This window comes from Lampetra planeri, chromosome 9 (assembly GCF_965212315.1).
Source record: "Lampetra planeri chromosome 9, kcLamPlan1.2.h2, whole genome shotgun sequence".
NCBI lineage: Eukaryota > Metazoa > Chordata > Hyperoartia > Petromyzontiformes > Petromyzontidae > Lampetra > Lampetra planeri.
In genome coordinates this window covers 6,388,836-6,412,132 of record NC_136115.1, presented here as the reverse complement: position 1 = coordinate 6,412,132, position 23,297 = coordinate 6,388,836, and the positions used below count along the sequence as shown (strand labels likewise).

The 23,297-nt window shown below is 45.7% G+C and overlaps 1 protein-coding gene across 5 annotated transcripts in view; it reads right to left on the bottom strand.

The window, feature by feature from the left end:
- PDLIM3 (PDZ and LIM domain 3) overlaps window positions 1-21,264 on the bottom strand; it is a 45,413-nt gene extending 24,149 nt beyond the window's left edge. For 2 of the 5 annotated variants that reach the window (XM_078597520.1, XM_078597522.1), the window contains exons 1-2: window positions 21,106-21,250; window positions 19,468-19,600 (exon numbers count right to left, since the gene is read on the bottom strand). In XM_078597520.1, the coding sequence (XP_078453646.1) occupies window positions 19,468-19,560 (93 nt within the window). In that variant the 5' untranslated portion in view covers window positions 19,561-19,600; window positions 21,106-21,250. Of the gene's footprint in view, window positions 1-19,467; window positions 19,601-21,105 lie in introns of all 5 variants that reach the window. The other 3 variants (XM_078597521.1, XM_078597524.1, XM_078597525.1) reach the window with 3 other exon arrangements.
- Window positions 21,265-23,297: the final 2,033 nt, after the last annotated feature.

Here is a 23,297-nt window from a genome sequence, read left to right as displayed (position 1 = left end):
ACAAGGGAGAATATGGGTTGGATGGAGAGATAAGAGTTTAACACGTAGGCTTTCGTGGCCAATATCATTCAAAATAAAGGTTTTTGGATTTGAATAATGATGAAGGATGGGTTTAGGAGGAAACTCCAGTTGAAACAATCCAGGAAATACAAACGATGTTTATTGAGCACATTTTCAGGAGGTGAAAACATTACAAAGAGGCCTAGAGGCAGACAAAGAAAAAATGCTTCTTGATTACCTGAAAGGATAGGGGTCTAATGCAGTTAATTGAAGAAGCAAGCTAAAGATCGGACAGGATGCTTGAGGCAAAAACTTAATAATGAAAATGCGCATCAAAAACCGCCATTACTATGTAGAATGGTGGATATGTTTGCCAATGCCCAAGGCCAACGCTTAGGTGTCCATGCGGTTCTCAATAGGCCATACACTCGGCAACAACAGCGCAATTTAAACTGTCATAACCACGACATCAAAGGATACAACACCACACGATCTTCCACGAGAAGCTACGAGCGCTACATGGCCACATTAAGCGTCCATTCACAACGGTTATGGTGAAGAAAGAAGGAGTGCCCAGGGCCCAAGTGACCGCATTCTGGGGGAGAGGCTCCCCGCCAGATGGGGTGGGGACCCGCATTCCGTTTATAGCCACAGTCACCCAGGACAGCTGTCATCACCTGCAAGCCCAGAGTGGCGCAAGGCGAGATGTCCTGCTCGTGCGCATGTGCTCAGCTATGCACGAGAACTCCTTTTGCCAATGCTTGACGATGGCCTCCCCAACGCCCTGGCCAATTAACCGCCCACACCCACGGTGTTAACTGCCGTTTGCGCAATGGTGTAACGGTCACGTTCTATATATTCACACATCCGACCTTTGCAAAGATCCACCCACACCACAATCCCCGGCGAGTGAGTCAGCCATGCAACGCCATCCTGCAACTTGGCCAAGCTCGTCGGTGTGGGTTGGTGAAGGTGGAGAGCACACATGCGGGAGCATTGAAATATAATATGGCGATGTACGTCTGCACTGCACTCTTTTCAGCAGAAGCGTAAGATTATAATAAATGCATTGTGGTAACTAGAAGGCAGCCAACAGGGCAATCTATTCGGTGTCTCCAGAGACTGTGAAGAGAGCGCGAGCTTGACGCAAACAGGAAAGCATGAAGTCATTGTGTGGGAATACTTTGACAGATCAACAGTTGTACAGATAACTCCAGAACATCCTTGCAGCAGAGATGGCCATGCTAAATTAGATGTTGGGAAATATCTCGAATAGAAAGGAATTTGAAGTTTAATCCATTGCAGAAGTTATTGTTATTCAACTCTAGACTTAGATGGAAATCTAGACTTACCTGGTTTGGGTATGTATTGAGAATAGAGTGAGAAAATGGCATTAGCAGGGTATGGAGATGTTACCGGTGCAAGGCAAAAGGATAAAGGAGACCAAGAGTGAGATGGCAGGATCTGGTTGAATGAGATGTGAAAGAGATGCGCGGAGAGTGGATTTAACTTGGGGCAAACGTACATGAGGAAACAATATCTGAGCATCAAAAGAAATGTAACTTCTGGCTAAACTAAAGAATTCGATTCTTGCAGATGTATATATTATGGTCTTGCTCTGAAAGCCTTCACAGACATTGGCTTTGGACGAAATGCTAGCACAGACGTTATGAACAATGGAGTGCTTTAAGCTAAGAAAAATTAAACCACAATTTTTTCTGGCGAAAGGATTGCACATGTGAGGGAAAAATAGCTAAACGTGCATTTTGTTAATGGCATGGTGTCAAAAATGGAAGAAAATAAATATAAAATTCAGATTTTGTAGTGTTGTGCCTTTAGTGCTGAGAAAAATGTGTTTATTTGAACATTCAGCATATGTAGCGCTTCTCACACTCTAGTTTGAACGCGTCTCCAGAGGCAATGCCTATCCAGATATCCATATCTTTAAAAAAAAACAGATGCTAGCAAACTACTATTGCTTAAGTGAAGAAATCGTATGAAAACAGCAGAGGGATGGTCCACTTGTGTTTAGTTTGTTGTACGATTTAAAAAAATATATGAACTGCCTCTATGGCTAGTGATTTGTGCATCTAGTTTTTTTTAGGAGATTGAACTCCAAAATATCAGGTCAAATCGACTAATGTCCCCTATATAAAATTAAGCATTTAAACATTTGAGTAACATACCTGGCAAAAAGCACCGAGGTCAGACACGCGGTAACTGAGGCGATGCTTTTTCGAATGTGACTTCAGTAAAAGTGTTCAAAAGTGAGGCATTATTTTTACCGTCATCTTCACCCTTTAACGCATACTCTTTGGAAAGCCATCAAGGGACACAAGAAACCCCCCTCGGCATCATAGACCAGTTGTGCTTCTGTCGTTTGGGTTTTAGACTGTGCGAGTATATTTAGAAAACAATCTGCAAGACTGATCACATGAGCTTTAGCGACACACAAGGGCAGAGGCTGCCCAGCCAACGCGGGCAGAAACACCGACACACGTCACCGGAATGAGAGGCCGTGGCTGGGAGGCGAGCAGTACACAGCTCTCTGGCTGCACTCCACCGGAGGAAACCTTCACTCGCCTTTCAAAAAAGATTCCATGCTTGTACTACAGCGCTGTTTATTTAGACATAAAAGCCTAGCTTCTATCTGCCCTGTGACTCTCGCACGAGCTGCGTTCAAACGCATAAAGGCCTTCTTCAAGCTAACGCCGATGCATTGGAGGGCAAGCCGCTTTAAGCTGGCATGTTTGCATTTCCTCTCCCAAATGTTTTCAGTGCATTAAGACCACCGGCCACTATGAGCCAAAGCTGCCTTTAAAAACTCTTACTCATTCCAAACGACGACGGACGAACGTGCCCCGACATTTCGCGACGGTGCCCTCAATACACAGGTTATGCTCAAATTGTTACCACACCAACATCCTATTTAACCTCGACTTGTTCAATTCAGAGATCTAAATTGGTGCAGCGTTTATGTATGTGTAGGGGTGTCAGGGGAAGGATTCCCACCAATAGATGGGTTAGGGGGAGGGGTGATCGAGGTGATATAAGGGGAGAACGGGCGGGAAAGGGGGGCCTTTGGCGGGAACGGGATTGGGACGGCTGGCGACAGGTGTGAATGGAAGGAAAGGAATAAAGGACGAGACCCCTGCAATCTCGTGTCGGCCCCTCTCTACATTTGGTGGCAGCGGTGGGATCCTAATGGCTACAAAGAAGAATCCTCGCGGGAAGGAGCCGAGGGAGGAGGAAGCAGGGGCCGGGGATCCTTCACATCCTGGGCAACAAGGGGGCCTGCTGTCAGAAGCAGCAGAAGGGGGCCCGGATCGCCTGGAGGATCGCATGGAGGACCGCATGGCCCGCGTGGAGAGGGCGCTCCAGGAGCTCTTGCAGAGGCTCCCTATGGGGGGCCCGCCGGCACCGGGACCCCCACCCCCACGCGTACTACGGGAGGAGAGGCCACGGGAACCGGACGCCGACCAGCCGGCCGGGCAGGAGCCGCAACCAACCTCGTCACGCCAGCCGCCGCCGCTCCCGCCAAAACCCCCAGGGCTAAACACCCAACACGGAGAGCAGGTGGCCGGACGGCCGCGTCGGCTGGGGCCCGTCGACAAGTTTGTGGCTGAGGAAGAAGATTGGGAGGAGTTTGTCCGCCGATTCGAGGCTGCCTTCCACGCTCTCGAGTGGACAGACGAAGAGGCCCTACGAGCGCTGCCATCTGTTCTGGGCAAAGAAGCACTCTCCTCTTACACCTCCCTTCCCTCGCACAGCAAGTCCACGCTACAGGCGGCCTACGAGGCTTTGGGGGAGATCTATTGCCCGGCGGAAGGAGCCTTTAAACGGTTCCAGGATCGCCAGCGAGGGGCTAAAGAATCCCCTTTAGCCTACAGGGGGGCGCTGCTCGTGTTGGCGAGGAGAGCTTTCCCTCGCCTGGCTGAAGAAGCGCTCGAGGACCTCGTGGTCGAGCACCTCATCGCCTACGCTTGCCGCGCCGGCGTTGTAATGCCCGTAGTGACGCCGGAAGAACGCACCTCGCTGTGGGCTGCCCGGACCATCCAAGCCCACGAGCAGGTCATGGGCCGGGCGCCACCCGTGGGCCCGGTGGCTGGCGCGGCGGGGGGGAACAGCCCAGCCGTTGCCGCGGCGCTACTTGGTCCAGCGACACTAACCGCCGAACCTGCACCGTCACCACAGGCTGCCGGTGGGGCATCTGGGGACGGACCGCCGACGTCTGAGACGGAGCCATCGCTGCGGGAGGTGTACGCGGCGATCCGGGGACTGGCGGAGCAGAGGGACCAACCGCCGCGTCGCTGGCAGCCGCCTCTACAACATCGCGCCGAGCCCCCCCGACGCAACGCCCCGTGGGTCTGCCACCGTTGTGGTCGCGAGGGGCATGTGGCGAGGGGGTGCCGCACGGAGCCGGAGGCCGCCAACGTCACCTGGAACCTGCCGGGGCCGAACGCCGACAGGAGCCAGGCGAGTGACGCCGTCCCACCCGGCCTCTCGGGCGGGCCGGGTAATTACACTTCCGACGCCGCGAACTCACCGGGAGTCTCCTCGGGGTGGGCGCCGGTGGTGTCGTTTCCCGGTCCCCGCTGTTCTGGTCGGGGGAAGGGGATAGCGCCGGGGCCTGTGGTCGCATCGCGACCCGGAGTGGCGTCGCGAACGGACGTGACGTTGCGTCCGGAAGTGACGTCGCGGTCGGAAGTGGTGTCGCGGATCGCGCCGGGAATTGCGCCGGGGCCGTGGACCGCGCCTGGAATCGCGCCGGGGCCAGGGACCGCGTCGGGGATCGCGCCGAGGCCGGGGACCGCGCCGGGAGTCGCGCCGACGCCGGGAGGGACGTCGCGGACGGAGGTGACGTCGCGGGCGGAGGTGACGTCGCGGGCGGAAGTGACGTCGCGGCCGGCAGCGACGTCGATGCCGGGCGTGACGTCGCGCGCGGGCGGGGTTTCGCGGGCGGGCGTGGGTTCGCGGGCGGGCGTGACGTCGCGGGTGGGCGTGGTTTCGCGGGCGGGCGGGGTTTCGCGGGCGGGCGTGACGTCGCGGGTGGGCGTGGTTTCTTATGTATGAAAAGGTATCTCTTCATGGGAGTTATGTTCAAGTAGCTCATCATTCACTTGGGTAATTAATGAGCAGTGTCACGGTACTACATTTACATATATTTGGTGATTTAATAGTTGAGTCCCATACTGCTCAATAATGTGTAATATTCTCCGTGGGCTTTTTGCAATACCAGTATTTATACTGTACATACAGAAATTTGTCAGTTTACAGACATCACCTACTCTTCTTCTTGGTTCTTTCGGTAAAGTCATGCTCCAAGCGTGGTGGTGTTTCATTCAGACGCTGTCTCCCCGACAGACCTGGTCTTCACCTGAGGATGGCTGCTTGCGTTGTGGCCGAAACGTCGTGAGAATTATTTTATTTTATTATGTTTTATTTTTATTATTTTATTACTTCCCTTCTACGTGACTTTACCGAAAGAACCAAGAAGATGAATCCCTGCAGTCACGAAAGCTTTAAATCGAAATCACCTACTCGTTGTTTATGCAACGTTGCTTTATAAAATAAATTATTGGTAAAAAGCCAATATATATCCATGAATCTCCATTCCAATCCCATAAAAGGAATGATTTCCCTTTCAATACCAATGCCTGATCATCCCTGAGCATCACAGCTATTATGCATCACAAAGGAATTGTACCCTCAGTTCACATGAGCCCTGAAGAGCACGCATCACGGGACTGAATGCAAACAAGAGGCCGAGTGCTGCTCTCTTTGTACAGGAATTCAATGACATCATCCCCACGATGCAAACAAATGGGTGTCAGCAGAGTTACCAAACTGAAAGTGTGTTCTGGAGAAATGCCCATATAAAATGACTGCAGTTTCCTGCAGGTTTCACTATGATAGTCAACTTTGGAAGCATGTTTCTTGGAAATGGTGCAACACTCGAATTTGAAGGAGTCTTCTAAAATAGAATGTGTAAATGTGTCTTCTGTGAACTCTGCTAGGAACTGTGAATAGTGGAGGAAATAAGAAGTTTAGTTTCAACATTTAATTGAACTCAGAACAAAAAACACGTCAATTAATGCACCACAGTTTATAAATAGCCCGAAATGTGAGTATGCCTGTGTGCTTTTTCTTCTGCCCTTATAAGGTAATCATTACGATACGAGTCAAAATATGTGACATGACTAGACTGTCACTCCAATTAATTTTGATAAGAGGATGCTGGTATGATATATAACTCGGATATGTTTCATCTCAAATAGTGCATCCACTTACTGGCAGCACACGAATCCACAAACGACTGTCGCGTGAACTGCAAACACAATTTCTGATTTTAAGAAACTACTCAAGCGCCATTGTTAAACAATGTTCAAAAATGTTCACTATTTTTTCCGAATGGTTCTTTTCTGGTAACCGCTTGTTTGCCCATCATTATGATCGTGGCTTCATGCTGTGCTCGGGGACACTGGACACAGAACTGGCCACTCAAGACTGAAATGCGATCTGTGCAGAACAGGTGGCTGGCAGGGCTGCCCACATCCTCGCAGGGCCCACACTCGCAGGTGATGATTCACGTTGCCCAAAAAAGATCGCTTCAAAATGGAGCAAGGCTCAACCACAGCAGGAACAATATCCTTCAGGAAGCCATCTTCACAGCTGTATTATATACCTGGTAGTGGACAACCATACGGTATTCTATACAATGCAGTGGATATATGCGTTCACAGCTGTATTATATACAATGTAGTGATCAGGCATATATGGCATTATAACAAAATATATGCCTGTGTGATCAGGCATATATGGCATTATAACAAAATATATGCCTGTGTAATACAATGTTGGGTCAGAGAATGGCTGCAGAAGGGATTATTAATAAACGACATCTCCAAAAAAAAAAGCCCGTTTTGGTGGCCTATTCATCCTTTACGTAACAAAGGGCCCACTTTTCCACACGCAGCTTTGTTTGCCACATGACAGCCAAACTGATGTGTTTTTTCTTCTCAGAGCTATAATTTAGGCGAATTAAGTACCCAAAACTACATTTTATGTGACTGGGGATTTCTTTTTGCGCAATCGGTGACCAGGCTGAGAACATCAACCCGCGACACTGGAGAAACTGTTTTAATCACAGGTGACCAAAATCTAGATTCCCACTCAGAAACTCAGCGGTGCCAACAACACACTCCCACTCCGACAAAAGCGGTGCTTAAGAGGCAAATTCGTGGCCCATTATCGAGTGCCCAAAAGTGAATTTCCAAGACTGACCACTCATTCAATTTTGGTTTGACCACTGTAATGTACGTAAGCCATGTCATGGTTCCAGTGTGTAGGGCCAAGATATGTATTTGTGGCATTATTGTGAATACACTAAAATGGAAACTCCTATGTTAGTTGTACAAATTTACTTTACAGCACCTCAATCCCAGTGCCAATAGCCCAATTGTCTTGTAGATGAAACAGGTCTTGCAACCGTAAATATATCGAGGGCTTTAAAAAAAAAAATGCACGCATTGTCAGACGCCACAATGTTGACTGCAATCATAACTGAAATTTTATTTTGGAGAAAGTCAATAACCATTGTTTTGGCCTGGATTTAAAAGTAAAAAAACCACACATCCCAAGCCTTCAACAGCTTTCCAGAAATATCCAATCTACTCAGACCTGCCCCACAGAGTCCACAACCCTGTGGGCATATTTTCTCCTCCACTTTGAAATTCAACATGTGCCCATGACATCAGCGTTTTTGGGCCAAGTGTACAGCTGGCACTATGTTAAAATAATGTACAACTTTCCCATCTGTATTTCACGGTCTTGCATAGGCCAATAGAGCCATGATAATTGCTCTACTGAGGCTAATTTACTGCTAATTTACATGAAAAACACACACAGGCAAAACTCTTGCAAGTGCACGCAACTTGAAATGTCTCGTTCGGGAGCTCAAATCACTGTGCCACAAATGGGTTATTATTTGGAGTTGTGTCCCAGAGGTAAGTGCACTTGCACTACGAACCTGTCCAGCCGAATTTGATACCCGACCACGGCCAACATCTCAACCCGCCATGGGTCCTCCACCCGCCACCAACCTGCACTGACCGGCGTTGTTTAGTTCGCCAAAACAAGCCCCACGACTGACGTGACCTGGAGAAGTCTTAATCCAGTCGTGGATTGGACAATGACAGGGCCAATGAGATCAGGTCACGTTGCAGGAGTGAGATGAAGCATGAAGGGATGGCGACATCATGGGGAGGCTTTCATCCAACAGGTGATAGACCATGGCTGATATTGATGATGTTCAAGCTGCCTGTGTTTCCTAGACACGTACTGTACAATTGTACTAAAAGTGTGGTGAGGAACACGTTCATTAATTTGACTACATCAAATTAATTTGTTACAGTAAAACACAGATCGTTCTGACTGAAATTTGACCACAACCAGGCAATAGTTATCTACATTTAACCATTTTAATTCAACGATTTATTTTCCTTTAAATATTAAGCAGGTAAATTGTGATATTAAACGCTCGAGACCGCATCTGGCAAACAATTGTATTTGTGCTCAAACACTTTAGAGCAACCCAACACACACACACTGTACTGTGCATCCTGTCACTCCCAGGGGCTGCAATTGATGGCTGCACTTTGTACCGGCAGTGAAAGTTAAACAAGCAAGAATATGTGCTCAGAAATCATAAATAAAGGAGTCCATTTACGAGGTTACACTTAATTACAACAGTGTGTGAATACTACAAAGCATTGTGCGTCAACACTTCTATGTTGAAATCTCAAATGTGTTCAGGCGACCAACAATGCATTTTAAAGTTGAGTATAATTTGAAAGAATATATGTAGAAGCAGACATCTTGCCCGTGTAAACATTACCTGCGTTGCTGTGTACGGCATCTCTTTTTAAACGCCACCGATTGCCGAGTATCAAATAGCATGCTATACATGCGTCTGCCAATTAAAATGCTACGCAGCACTGGAATGTAATGCAGAGCTGTTCATGATAGTAAAAGCATCAGTCGCGCAAACAACTGCATTCTAATTTCTGACCCAACAGAGCAGGTAATTGTCTACACTTCCACAGCGGCCAGACGTTTTTGAAAGAGTTTAGAGTTATCCACACGTAACCCCACCACACGCCGACTGTGGTGAACTCATTTATACTGCTGGGGTACAAACATTCTGTGCTATACATGCGGAACAAGGTGTTGCTGAAAGATAACGTCGGTTTCTCGGAGTGATTGCAAAAAGAGGGGCAGCTCTGACATGCAAGCGTGTAAAACTGGCATCGCAATACTTAGAGCCCGTGGCATTTAAATCCTCACCAAGTGTGTAAATGCTGTTGATCCAGGTAGCCGTCTCCCACCCCCCCCCCCCCACTTCTTTAAATGTATAACCAGTTAACCAGACAAACCACCTGTATTGTCATTTAAACGGATATATATACAAACTGCTAAATTATTAAGTGTGTAGATCCCAATTTTTCCTACATGCGTTCATACAAATGGAGGTATTTTCATCTCCTTCATAATATTACGAGGTCAGGGCTGGGTTTATAAGGAGCACGAATTCCACATGGAGTCACTGCTACTGGGATTTAACAGAGGAACCTGGAGGACAAATTCATCGACAAGGTGCCAAGACAATGTTCCCGAAAAGTTAAATACTGTACCAGATTCCAGGAATTCGTATTCATCCACGATGTGATCCATAACGATCTGTTTCATCGTTACTTTTATTTCTGAATGCGTGTATGCCTCATTTAATTTTGCTTCCTTTTTACAATGCTATTACATTCACATCCTGCCATTATTATGCATACGCTTCAATATAACAAAAACTCATCATGTATTTAATACAGTATTTCAATAATGTGCTGTATTTTTGAAGGTTGAGTTTGAACTCTGTCAGGTATTAGAATCTCTGTTGTTCCCTTATCTTTATATGCTCACTCTGTATGTCAGTGCACTGTTTTTACACGTTGATGTTTCAATGTGTAAAAATACGGTGCACTCGGGTGCTGCACGTCAAATATTTTAAACACTGAGCAACGTTAAAGACCTCCTTCATGTGGCTGATGTCGATGTAGAGCAACAACTAGAACTTCACATTGAGGTGGCTGAGCCAGATCACTGTCACGAGTACTCGCCGCCTGATTAAGGAGCCCACTTTGTAATGAGGACCATCGCATATTTCATGGATGTTACTATTTGTTTAGCAAAAAATACAAAGTAAAACCTTCAGGTTGTCACCCCTGCACCAATAAAAAAACATCACAGGTCACAATTTGAGTCATTACCACCTTGAGGATGGTGTTGGGCCATTTATACCCGAAGCATTAGGCTCGCAGTGTCACTCACCATTTCCCAAATAAAGTATGACATTGTCAACAACTTGTGATTTTATAAATGCGGAGGGTGAAAATAAGCACTGGAGCATAGCTATAATATTGCTTACAAAGCGTCATACATCCAAAACATCAACACAGCGTCATTGTGACAGCACCGTGCTAAAGATAGCAAGACAAACTGCGAAACTGCTGAAGATTTTCAGAAATTGAAATGTGACCCGCTTCATGTCGAATCGTAATTTATTCTTAGAATATTGCTGTTGACACATTTGTATGACAAGAAAGGCTGAACCCCATAGCTGCATGAACATCTCGTTTCTTTTTAAACTAAACATTCATCTTTTTCATGGCAATGGGTAACCCTTGAATTATGGTACCGCTAAAAATACGTTATACTCGACAGATTTACAACATTTCTCACTTACAAAGCACATTAATCTACGTGTTGTAATTTAAATACAGACCACTTTGTGGGTTTCATTTCAATCAACAAAGCCGACTACAGTAATGAGTAAGTGGCCGATACATTACATGCACAAATCTCTAAAGAGAGTTCACACACTTCTATGCTATAATGGTCAAAATGTGTAAAACATTAAAATGGAAAAATAAAAGACATTCAATGTAATTAGAACTATAGAGGTGAGAATAAAATGGGAGCTTGCTGGTGTGTCATAACAGGAGACGTAAAATTAAGTGGCGATGGAGTGGCAGTAGCAGCGGATGGCTGATTGTGAAGTCGGCGACCTGAGTTCAATTCGTGGTCAAAATCAGTGGAAAGTGATTCCTGAACCTGTGATGGGTTCCTCCTCCACCACCCACGCTGACAAGCGTGGTGAAGTATGGTCAACAACCCTCATGGCTGACACACAGAATTGTATTGGCAAAATAATGTATATTGTATGTACTCTACTATGTTACAGTACAGTATATAAAAACAATACGTTTACAGTATGCATACAGTACTGTATATTATAGTTGACAAACTGTATAAACAGACACAAAATTAACAACAGTATTTGTTTGTACTGTGCGATTACACACTGTATTTAAAAAAAACAGCCACACATTTTTCTTAGGATGTCAGGAGATGCATTCCATGTAATAATATTCATCACCAAAATTAAGCCATTATTCTTTGGAATCTAGATGAAAAATAAACACATTGAGATGCAGAGGAAATGAAGACAACATTCCAAACTTCTTGCAATAGAGAGGACGTGTAAACGAGTGGAGGTTTTAACCCCTTTTTATTCCAAAAACAGGGACATCATACGGTCTGCCCAAGTTTAGAAATGTATGTTTTCATTGGCATTTAGCCTGATTTCTATCGTATGGACTTTGTAACCTGATCTTTGGCAAAAAACACTCATTTAAAGAATGCGATTAGCCATGATTATTTGTTCACCCAAATTCAGACAAAAATGTAATTTGAGAAGAAAGAAAGCAATACCTAGATGTTTTCACTTTTTTTTACCTCATGACCAATTTGGTCTGCCATCTTTACAGACATCACAGGAGAACATTCTGAGAAAAGTGGTGCCGTATCCACCAACCCCTCTCCCCCTATGCCACTTTTACAAAATATCAGTGCAAGTTGAACCCATTTTTCCCACAATACTTTTTTTTATGTTTCTATATTGTTAAAGTTATCTCTATGCACGGCCATGAGATATTACGAGTGTTGTAGACCACCGTTCTAGATACGTAGAATACTTCAACTGTGATCCAGGGCCTAGAAGTGGTCCATTCGGGAAAAAAATTGATTAAGCGCATTCGTATGGCCACACCTAACCCAGCGGCCCTGCAGTTTGCCCAAGTGTCAAAGCAATAAATAACTCGATGGCAGTCACTCCTTGAAATACGACATTTTGGGACCTCCAAGCTAAGCACAACCACCAGAAGACTTGCGGTAGGCAAAGGTAGAACACACACGCCACTATACACAGCTTACAGTGGTGTAGCTATCTAGTAGTGTACATGCAGTGCAACTACACTGGGGCCCAGGGACCAGGATACACGAAAGGGGGTAACTCTTGGTTTGGTGACCCTATTCAATTTCTTGCACCAGGGCTCTCATGTCGGCCATACAAGTGCCACCGAAAGCCAAGTAACTGCCACTGTATCTTGAAATTCGCTTTGTGTTTTCTGTAGTTTCACAACTCTTTTGATTCACTCATGTCTATAATTTAAATGCAAGTGCCGACTAAATGTTATACATTAAATTACATTGAATGGTGGATTCAGGTCTGGAGGCCTGGAGTTGCCACATAGATCACACATGATGTAATTTCTAACCAATCATACGGAAGTTAAATGTGCAATGGAACGTGGTACAGTGTGAACCGATGAAGATGATATGTAGATAATGACAAAAAAAGTGACCAGATGTTCAGTGCACATGACCGATGTCCACACGCAAAGCGTTTGATTTATGGCAGCAAGTGGCCGTGACGCTACAACAAAACAAAACCGTTGGCCTGCAGTGACAAACGTTTCAGACCGTCAATGATAGTGGGCGAGAGATGGCGAACACCGATTCAGGCTCCTGGCGGACCTGCCAGAGCACATTCCCCATGAGCCACACCCACATCACAATGTCAAGCGCCTCACCCCGTTGCTCCACCGTTTACACAAACCTCGTCCAAGCTTCTTTGCAGCTACAATGCCATACCTGTCAACCCCTTATCAGTGCCCCACCTTATTACAGACCAATTCATACTTTATTGGTCACCCAGTGTGCTTATAAACCCCAACGTTCATCCTACAAAGTCCCATCACAAGGGAGAAACACAAAGACAATTGTTTTAAGATTTTTGTTTTGCCCGTAGTGATACGGCGGTACCCGTATGGACCTGAAAACTCTATTTCCCTGAAAAAGAATACGGGTAAACCGTATGGTTGGACAGGTATGTGCACCCGTTCACATAAACCTCGCCCAAACTGCTTTGCCGGCTACAATAAAAAAAAATGTCAGGATAAAACGGTTTGTGGTGCGTGTGCCTGAATAGTTTATATATATACGCATATTTCCGTGTTATTCATCATCTTTTCATTTCAGTAAAATGTATGGATTCATAATCCTGCCAATAGTTACATGTTCAATTATTGCCACATGTAACAATAGGCTAAAAATGAAAGAAAGTCACAAGGATATATTTGTCTTGTTTCCACACGAGACGAGGAAGCAAGGTCTCTAAAATTCTGCCTGCTAACTACTGAATTTGAAGACATTCATTTTCAGTAGTTTCGAGATGAATCATGATGAATGCATCTCATACTCCCACACAACACATTAATGAACGTGGAACAACCGTATGTCGCAAAGCATCTCAAGTGCCCTTTCATATTAATTATATCATATTAATTATACGGTCTATAACATTACTGTATTACGTGTAATTTACAGCCCTATATGGTGGCGCATGCCTGTAATCCAGCACTGTGGGGGAAAGGGTTGGTGGGTCGCACACATGCAGCGAAACTCCCTTCCTGTGTGCGTCAAAGTGCCCATACCCTGGCTCACAAGGAGGAAATACAGCAAGTGTACTGAACGCCATCTGTTTTTTTTCACTTCTATAAACACTCATTAATTGGCTGAAAACATCTTAACATCAAAACCCAATGCAGGACCCTCCTGCAAAGCAAGTCATAGGACTTGTGTGATTTTCTTTGATAAATAAGCAAATTAACTGCTGGATAAAGGCTTCCCCCTCGCCATATTGGTCCTGGGGGTTGTTTGATTATACTTCACCGTGTTGGTCCGTGTGGGTTAATTAATAGGGGACCTCCGAATGGCTCGTATCACTTGTGTTATCCATGGCCAGGAATAAAACTCAGGTCACCAGGTTCATAATGAAATGCGCCAACCACTTCGCTAATGCACCACCACTATATAGTAAGTGTCATTAATATCAACAAAAACATCCGTTAAAATGTCTTTCAGTTATAAATCTAAGTACAGTACATTACTTCACCTGTGACCACATTACTCAGATTTCACCTAGTCTCAGAAGCTAAGCAGCAGAGTTGAGCATGTGCAGTGCTCGGATGGGCAACCGCCATGCATGACACGGGGGCTATGGAGCTGCATGATGGGACAGCAGCGAATCGTGCAACAGAATCTGTTGTGACACTGCCCAGTACTTTCTGTGCTCCTCACCTTCAGCAGCCCATACTAAACAGCACAGTGAAGTATGGTTAAATAGGCACCCCCCGTGACCTGCTAAGCATGGGGAGGGCCCTCATCCGGTAGTGGATACAAACAAAAAAACTGGAAAATTGCACGCACGTAAATTATATCAATCACAATGCAATATCTGCATGCGTCGGTTCAATGTTTTTGGCTCATTTCCACTGTTGGTTGCTCTCTTTTTGTTTCCCCACCGCCCTCGAGTTTATTTTTTCTTGCAGGGTCCCCCATTGACTCTCGACACAAAACAGTGAAGCACAATCGTGAATAAGTCAAGACACAATGAAGCCGTCGTTTTCAAAAACATGACAACTGGGCAGTAACGTTTTTCGTTGTTTCATTTAAGTTCTCATTCAACAAGACTCTTCAACAGCGTGCAAAGCAGACAGAACGTGGGACTGCGCGGCACGTGCGAAGGAAACAACAAGCACATTGTGCAAATGTTTCTCGTTCTGGCACGTGGAAGCCAACGGCAACGGTTAACACGCTAGGCTTTTGGGTGCTTCTTCGCCAAACCGAGAGTTCACTTTATAAATGTGTGCGCTTTTAGACGGTGATTATAGTCCCGTGTGTTTTTAATTGACTAATCGTTTGGCACGAGGAATTATGTTGGCGTCAAACAAAAAATTCAGAAGAAATTCATGTTCGTGACGACTATATTGGAAAATGCGGTATATTGTTAAGCTCTAAGGCAGCCAAATTCGAAACAGATGCATGATGATGATGCGTCCAAAAAGTTATGAGGCAGGAAGCCTTGGGTGATCACTTTTAAAGCCCATTCATTCTGAGACTTAACAACGTCATCCCTTAACGTCTAACAAATTACAGTGGCCAGCTGTTCCATATTAAAACTGAACAATTATTTAAAAAAAAGGTTGCTACTCTCCCCAAGAATAGTAGCTACGTACCAATACTTGTAAAATAACTATAATACCTCGTACTGTGATGAAGAGGCACTACACTCACGATTATAGTATGTAGTACCCATCGGGTAATATTTCATTGACAGCCAACTAACCGCATAGGTGTAAATTAAAAGTAAGAGGCCCAAACATAATTCTCGATTACAAATTCAGGTCTGCAAATGGCTCGTCAACCCTCTTGTCATCCGCTCACGGGTCACAGATTAAATGCCAACTTGGAGAGGCCACGCCAGTCCTGCCGGGTTTGCTGGTGCCACGTTAGAAGTCCGGGGGTATTTGTGGAATTTCCTGCGTTGGCCAGAGCTACGCGCAATATCGGAACCTAGCAGGCCGTGAGATAATTGCACTGTACGGCAGATATAAACATGTTTCGCCAGGCAGGCTCTGACTGCTATATTGCTGATAAAAAAAATATCTGACAACGGTAGCATGGAAGATCAGGGGGGCTGCCAGCCTTGTCGCAATATCGTCCTCTGTAATCTTGATTTGAAGCTTTCGTGACTGCAGGAATCCATACTCTTTGGTTCTTTCGGTAAAGTCACGTAGTTTTGTTGTGATCGAAACGTCGTGATCTATTATTTTTTATACCTACGTGACTTTACCGAAAGAACCAAAAAGTATCGTCCTCTGTACCCACACACCGTGTCCATGTTACCCGTGAAACAATGCTAAGAAGAGTGGAGTTGTTTTAAAGTGACGGCAGGCATCCCCCAGTCAGTTTTAGCAAAAGGTAGCATGCATGACTGGAGATGATATAATGTACAAGGTTGTAACTTTACCCTGTAACAGATAGTTGTCACATCACTGAACATCGTTACTTTGAGGTGAGGATAAACACCTAAATAATACATGCTGGTGTCCACCATAACAATGGTCAGTTGCAGTTATATAGCTGTAAATGTGAGCCATATAGAAAACCCCTCCTAAGTTGTCATCCTAAAACTGAAGGCAACACGTACAATCAGTGACCAGCGTATGAACTTTAAGTTGAACCGGTCACCTTTGTATTCATGGTAAGAGGGTGTAAAACCGCACAGAAAATGGTGTGATATCTGTAACGATCACCCCACGTAGAATGCCCGCCCACGCACTGACCTGCTTGAACTCAATAAACGACCGAGCCAGCACGGGATCAATGAAACGGGGAATTACGGGGCACTCAACGGAAAATTTAAAGCACCACTTGTACCCTTCGGGTTGTACGTCTGATTTGTCCTGAATTAAACTCTTAAAATATGGCTCCCCAGCAGTTGTCAGCATGGCAGCAGCCATATACTATCGGCTCGCATGTAAAATTATGTGAGGGGTGCTCAAAGATAATCTTTTGTGAATAAACACGTGTGTTAAATATCACCTTCGGAACGTAAAGTCTGCTTTGATGGAGGTGCGGAGGTGCCTCCGATTAGCACAGTTAGCTACATACGGTGCAAAAGGTCAACATTTATATGTACACGGTGGCTCTGGTGGAGAGAAACGATAGGTTCACTCATCTGCAAATTAAGTGTATTGCTTAATGATGAAGCCTTCGGCGAGGACACATTCCAGCCGTGTGGACTCCCTCGTGCCACTGGACACAGGTGGTGGAGGCAACGACAGTGAGCCTGGGCGCCACGGTGGCGAGATGTTAACTACATCGCCTGGTATGCAGGAAGTCGTGTATTAAATCCCAACGCTGACTCCTGTTGTATATTTGGAGTTTGCATGTCTCTTTCCCCGTGGCCGTGTGGATTTTTTCTCCGGGGCCTCCGGTTTTTCCCTCCACATTTAGAAACATGCTTTTAGAGTGTTTGGCTGCAAAAGATTTCCACGTGATAAGCCACTTCGTTGGGCTATCATTTGGGGCCAGGTCGCTTCTGAAAGAGAACTGTATTGCTCAATGGACCTTACCTGGTAAATTAATAAAAATAGAAATAACAAAATATAGCCACTGGGTGTGATTGAGAATGTATTTGAAAGAATCAGTCGTAAATGTAATTATATAGTACAGATTGTTACAATGGAGAGGGCCAATAACATCATTTACACTGGCTGGGGCAAACATTCACCAAACTATGTGGCAAACATATCTTCACTTACTGTGTTAGCTGGTCACAATTGTGGACAAATCATAACACTGCCCTCTGCTCTTGAACGTGCACAAGTGTCCTCCTCAGTTGGCAGCTTCAACTTGAGAGTTGTTGTCAGCAGCATTATATTCATTTGTATCAAAGTATATACAATGATGTATCTTCTTCGAAGCCAAACGTCTCATTCTTGCATGGGGTCGGCTGCTTGCATTTACTTTATCAGTGTACGTCTATTCAATACAAATAGAAAGATCCCCCGTATCACCTTAAACTGTTTGGGCAAGTGCTGTTAGCAAGCACCTATGAAGGCCGGCACGGCACACGAGGGGGTGGATGGCCAGCACCACCTTCGTCTCCCTTATAACGATGCTTTTACACTGCACTAGGTACTCATTTGAGGCCGAGTCAACCTAGGGGAGGCCCAGGACCCGTTCAGATAATCATCAACGGTGTTGACTTCTCCCCATATTCTGCCTCCCCTTACATCACACCCACTCTCTTGATATCTCATTCCACCACATTGTTCCATCAACCCTCGGTCTCCCTCTACTCCTCTTGCACTACACCGGAATAATCTCCAAGGACTTGTTCGCTCCCGTGTCTCTGCTCACCCGCCTTCTAACAAACCTGCACTGACCAGCGTGGTGAAGTATGGTAAAATAACCTTAGCGACCCCTGATGGTGTGGCGAGGCCCTCATCCAGCAGTGCAATGACACGGCTCTGTACATGCACACGTTCAAAATTTTTTATTTTGTAATTAAATACCGTGCCACTACTGAATAATGGAATATTTCCCTTGTCAGCAAGTATGCTGCGCTAATTCGTCAGAATGCTTGCGGTCGCTTAATCTGGAACCATTGTCTGGGCGGATGGGCTAAAAAAAAGCCTCGGCGGTAATTATAAGAAGCGTCTGTTAATGACGACGGTGGTAAACTATTCCGTGCATTTCAGCTGCTCACACATTCCGAGGGTCATTCCATCATGCCCTGAAAGCAATCAGGTGGATTCCAGCAGACAGCCAGTTTTGCCCGACATGTGGTTAAGCCCAATAAATAGCAAAACACAAGAAAATTGCCGAAACAACAAGGCGACTGGATAATGTACCGAACGTAGCTGTAAATGGTTAATTAGCAACATGGTGCACCCTGGCTTTGCGTAATTAAATGAGTGCTTAAAAGGCTGCGGTTTTACAGCCGAATTACAAACCTTAAGGTAGAAATGTCATTACAGTAGTTATATTTGAGCGTGGAAAAGAAACAGCTTCTAAAGGCTGACCACGTTATGTGCCACTGGTTTCCCACCGCATTTCTGAAACACTGAACTGCATAAAACAAAAACATCACCACATGAGCATAAACACCAATAATTAACGGTGTTTAATTTTGTAAAGTTCAGCACACACCGCATGCAGCAGAATTTGCCTTTTTCCCACACCGAATCAATGCGCTGCCCTTCATGGAAAACAGGCGAAGATTGCTTAGAGTTTCATCACCTAACGTGCAAAACTCGGGACCGTTTACAACACCGCACGCATTTCCCCACGGGTTGTCCCGAATGGGATGGACGTCAAACATCAATGGACGTGATGGAAGGGTTGCCATCTCTTTCCCACACATCCTCCGATTAGCACGGCTGGCAACGCATGGTGCGAAAGAAGTTCAACGCGTATGGATGTGCAGTACATACAAGCTCCAAATTAAGTACACACATCTCTGTTGAAAGCCGCAGCAACGGGTGAAGATGCGAGTGAAATCTCAGAGGTGTCAGTGAAGGTGAACGCAATCACACGTAGTCGCGCATTGACGGCCCCCAAAAGGAACTCGAAAGATACGGCGAATGAGACAGCTGGAGGAGTTGATGATCGAGTTATGGGTGAAACTTGTTGCCATTTGCCAAGGGAAGAACGACGACTTACCCGGCTGATGGTGAGAGGCTGGTCAAGGTCCCTTCCTCCCACGAGACGGAACCCCCACGGCGCTGGACCCGTCAAGATGACTTGCTGCGGCATGGCTGGACGACGGCTGGGAGGAGTGATCTTCTACTCGTGGCTGTGTAACGAAACGTCAAAGAAACAAAATAACCAATAAAGGGACAACTCAAGTCCAACCCCGCCACCACTACACACACGCGCACGCGTTCACACAGAGCGTACACACTCGATACGGCAGGCTCTGGGTGTGGCTATGCACAATGCAACTTTTATTCGCACGAAATTTGAGTGATGTTTGTGCTTTGCGGATTTAGGAGCGTACGTGAGATGCCGTTATAGTCTTGGTGTAGGGTATATACCTGAGAAAGTGCTCCCAAGTATGTGGATTTGCGTGCTTAGGGACTCGGTGTGTTGTGATTTAACCTGAGACTATCAGCTTAGAGCCCCGTGTGTGGTTTAACCTGAGAACAATATCGGCTTAGAGCCGGTGTGTGGTTTAACCTAAGACCAATATCAGCTTAGTGCCCGTGTGTAGTTTAACCTAAGAACAATATCGGCTTAGTGCCCGTGTGTGGTTTAACCTGAGACCAATAGCAGCTTAGTGCCCGTGTGTGGTTTAACCTGAGAACAACAGCAGCTTCGTGCCCGTGTGTGGTTTAACCTGAGAACAATATCGGCTTAGTGCCCGTGTGTGGTTTAACCTGAGAACAACAGCAGCTTCGTGCCCGTGTGTGGTTTAACCTGAGAACAATATCGGCTTAGAGCCCCGTGTGTGGTTTAACCTGAGACCAAAATCAGCTTTGTGCCCTGTGTGGTTTAACCTGAGACCAATATCGGCTTAGAGCCGGTGTGTGGTTTAACCTGAGAACAACAGCAGCTTCGTGCCCGTGTGTGGTTTAACCTGAGACCAATAGCAGCTTAGTGCCCGTGTGTGGTTTAACCTGAGAACAACAGCAGCTTAGTGCCCGTGTGTGGTTTAACCTGAGAACAACAGCAGCTTAGTGCCCGTCTGTGGTTTAACCTGAGAACAACAGCAGCTTAGTGCCCGTCTGTGGTTTAACCTGAGAACAATATCAGCTTAGTGCCCGTGTGTGGTTTAACCTGAGAACAACAGCAGCTTAGGGCCCGCGTGTGGTTTAACCCGAGACCAATAGCAGCTTAGTGCCCGTGTGTGGTTTAACCTGAGACCAATAGCAGCTTAGTGCCCGTGTGTGGTTTAACCTGAGAACAATATCAGCTTAGAGCCCGTGTGTGGTTTAACCTGAGAACAATATCGGCTTAGAGCCCCGTGTGTGGTTTAACCTGAGACCAATAGCAGCTTAGTGCCCGTGTGTGGTTTAACCTGAGACCAATAGCAGCTTAGTGCCCGTGTGTGGTTTAACCTGAGAACAATATCAGCTTAGAGCCCGTGTGTGGTTTAACCTGAGACCAATAGCAGCTTAGTGCCCGTGTGTGGTTTAACCTGAGACCAATAGCAGCTTAGTGCCCGTGTGTGGTTTAACCTGAGAACAATATCGGCTTAGAGCCCCGTGTGTGGTTTAACCTGAGACCAATAGCAGCTTAGTGCCCGTGTGTGGTTTAACCTGAGAACAATATCAGCTTCGTGCCCGTGTGTGGTTTAACCTGAGACGAACAGCAGCTTGGAGCGCGTGCGAGCCTTCACCTATGGCGACACGCAGCAGAGCTCCTGGCGCGTCCTCTCCTGCACGGCGCGCCTCTCGGAGTGAGTTGAAAAGCGCTGCGCCAGACGCCGCCTTTATGAACGACGAGGGGGTGCAACCAACGGACGGAGGCGACAGCATCCAACAACTCCTCCTCCCACCACCACCTCCTCCTCCTCCCCACTACCCTCACCATCAACCCAGCCCAGCCACAACGCCTTTCTCTCTCGCCATCACACAGCGATTGTCCATCAATTCGTAGATTTTTTTTGGGGGGGTGGGGGGCCCTAGAGAGCCCCTATCCAGGGTGTTTGGCCTACTCTTCCAACGAACGTCCGACGCATTGCAAGAGGCGGCAGTAAACAGTGTCCACGTGTTTCCCACTTAGGGGCCGTCCATAAATGACGTCACGCGATTTTGGCCGATTTTTGACCCCCCTCCCCCCCCCTCGTCACACGGCGTCACAAAAAGTCAGACGCCCCTTAAATATGACGTCACAAAGCTCTGCCCCCCCCCCCCAAAACCATATTTTCATTTTGAAAATAAAACATGCTTCAAATCACTTTAAACCAATGTCATTGTAGTGCGTATTTAATGTGGCGCTGCACTCTGTTGTAGGAGAAAACACGTATTCAAAAGGAGGCGTTGGAAAACTGAAAACATTCACTTGAAAATATTCAACGTCTAACTAAAACTGCAGATGTTCAGAATATTATATTGAAATTCTCTTATAATTATAAAATATTAAAAGTATTTATAACTTTTGAAAAATACTTGAAACTTTGTAGTAGAACGAAGCAAAATGGAGAGTGCAATTATCACAATCACATTCATTCCACAGAATGACAAGCCCTGGTCGAATCATTAGAATCAAAATGGTTAATAACAATCATTAAAAAATGTACTAAATTTATGCTTCTCCATTATCCCATGGAGAAGCAAAATGCTCCTTCATGGAATAAAAAAAAAACAATTATTTTTTTGCGCACAAAATACTAAATCGTGCACACGATATACTGAATCGTGAGCGGTTCAAATTTGTTTTTATTTCCATAAGGGAAGTCCGTAGTTAAAACAAAGATCCCAAATGGTTAAATTCAGTCACTCATGGTTCATAGTAGGAGAATGGCGAAAAGAAGCATGACGCCATTTTCTGGGTACAAAGAACTAAAATTATATAACGACTGCATTAAAATTTTATTTACACTTCCTCTTTCTGACGAAATATTATTCTCAATAAAAGTGTGACGTAGATTGACTTCTGGTTCTTATGTTTAACATTATAATATAATCTATACTTTAAATAAAAGGTGACCTTAATACATTTAAATAATCAAAAAGTGAATAATCAAAATTTATCAAAATTTGTGTTGTTATAACAATTCAATTTAATGAAGTAGAACGTGTTGTTTATATTTATTTAAAGTTGCGCATTTTGATGTGATGTCACATTTCTCAAACCCCCCTCCCCCCCTCGTCACACATCGTCACAAATGTCTGACCCCCCTCCCCCCCCTAGGTGCATGACGTCATTTATGGACGCCCCCCTACGACATTTGTGCGTCAATGCACGCATCTTAGCCGCACTAAACAGATACTAGAGGGGCATATTTTCGACCTTACGACACCTTCGGATTGTACGGCGCTCAGTCACTTATTTGACTGCAAAAGCTTCTTTACACTTCGCTGATTTGCACGTTGTTTGATTATTACTATTGGATACCACTGAGGTGTGTGTGTGTGTGTTATTGTTGGCCCACCAAAGTTATTTGATAGCTCGTCATTCGGCTCACAGAAAGAAAAAAAAGAAAAAGTGCCCGGTGAAGTGATGTGTCGCGAATCACAACCACCGTCATCACCGCGTGTTCCTGCGGCTGGGTTCATCCCAACACGACCCGGTTCACTCGCGTGATCCGTGCAGCACGCGGGGTTGTTGCTGTTGTTGTACGCGTCTGTGATTCAACAAACACCCTGCATATGAGAGGGAGGACAGGAGCCCAGATCATTATTGTGATGGCTGGTGACGGTGAATGCCTCGGAGTGTACAGCCCTTTGTCAATCCACTGCAGGATGAAGACCCCCGTTCCCCGACCTTTCAGTCGTGGGGGTTGTTTGGCCATACCACGCTTGGCCATGCAGGTCGTCTACGACCGC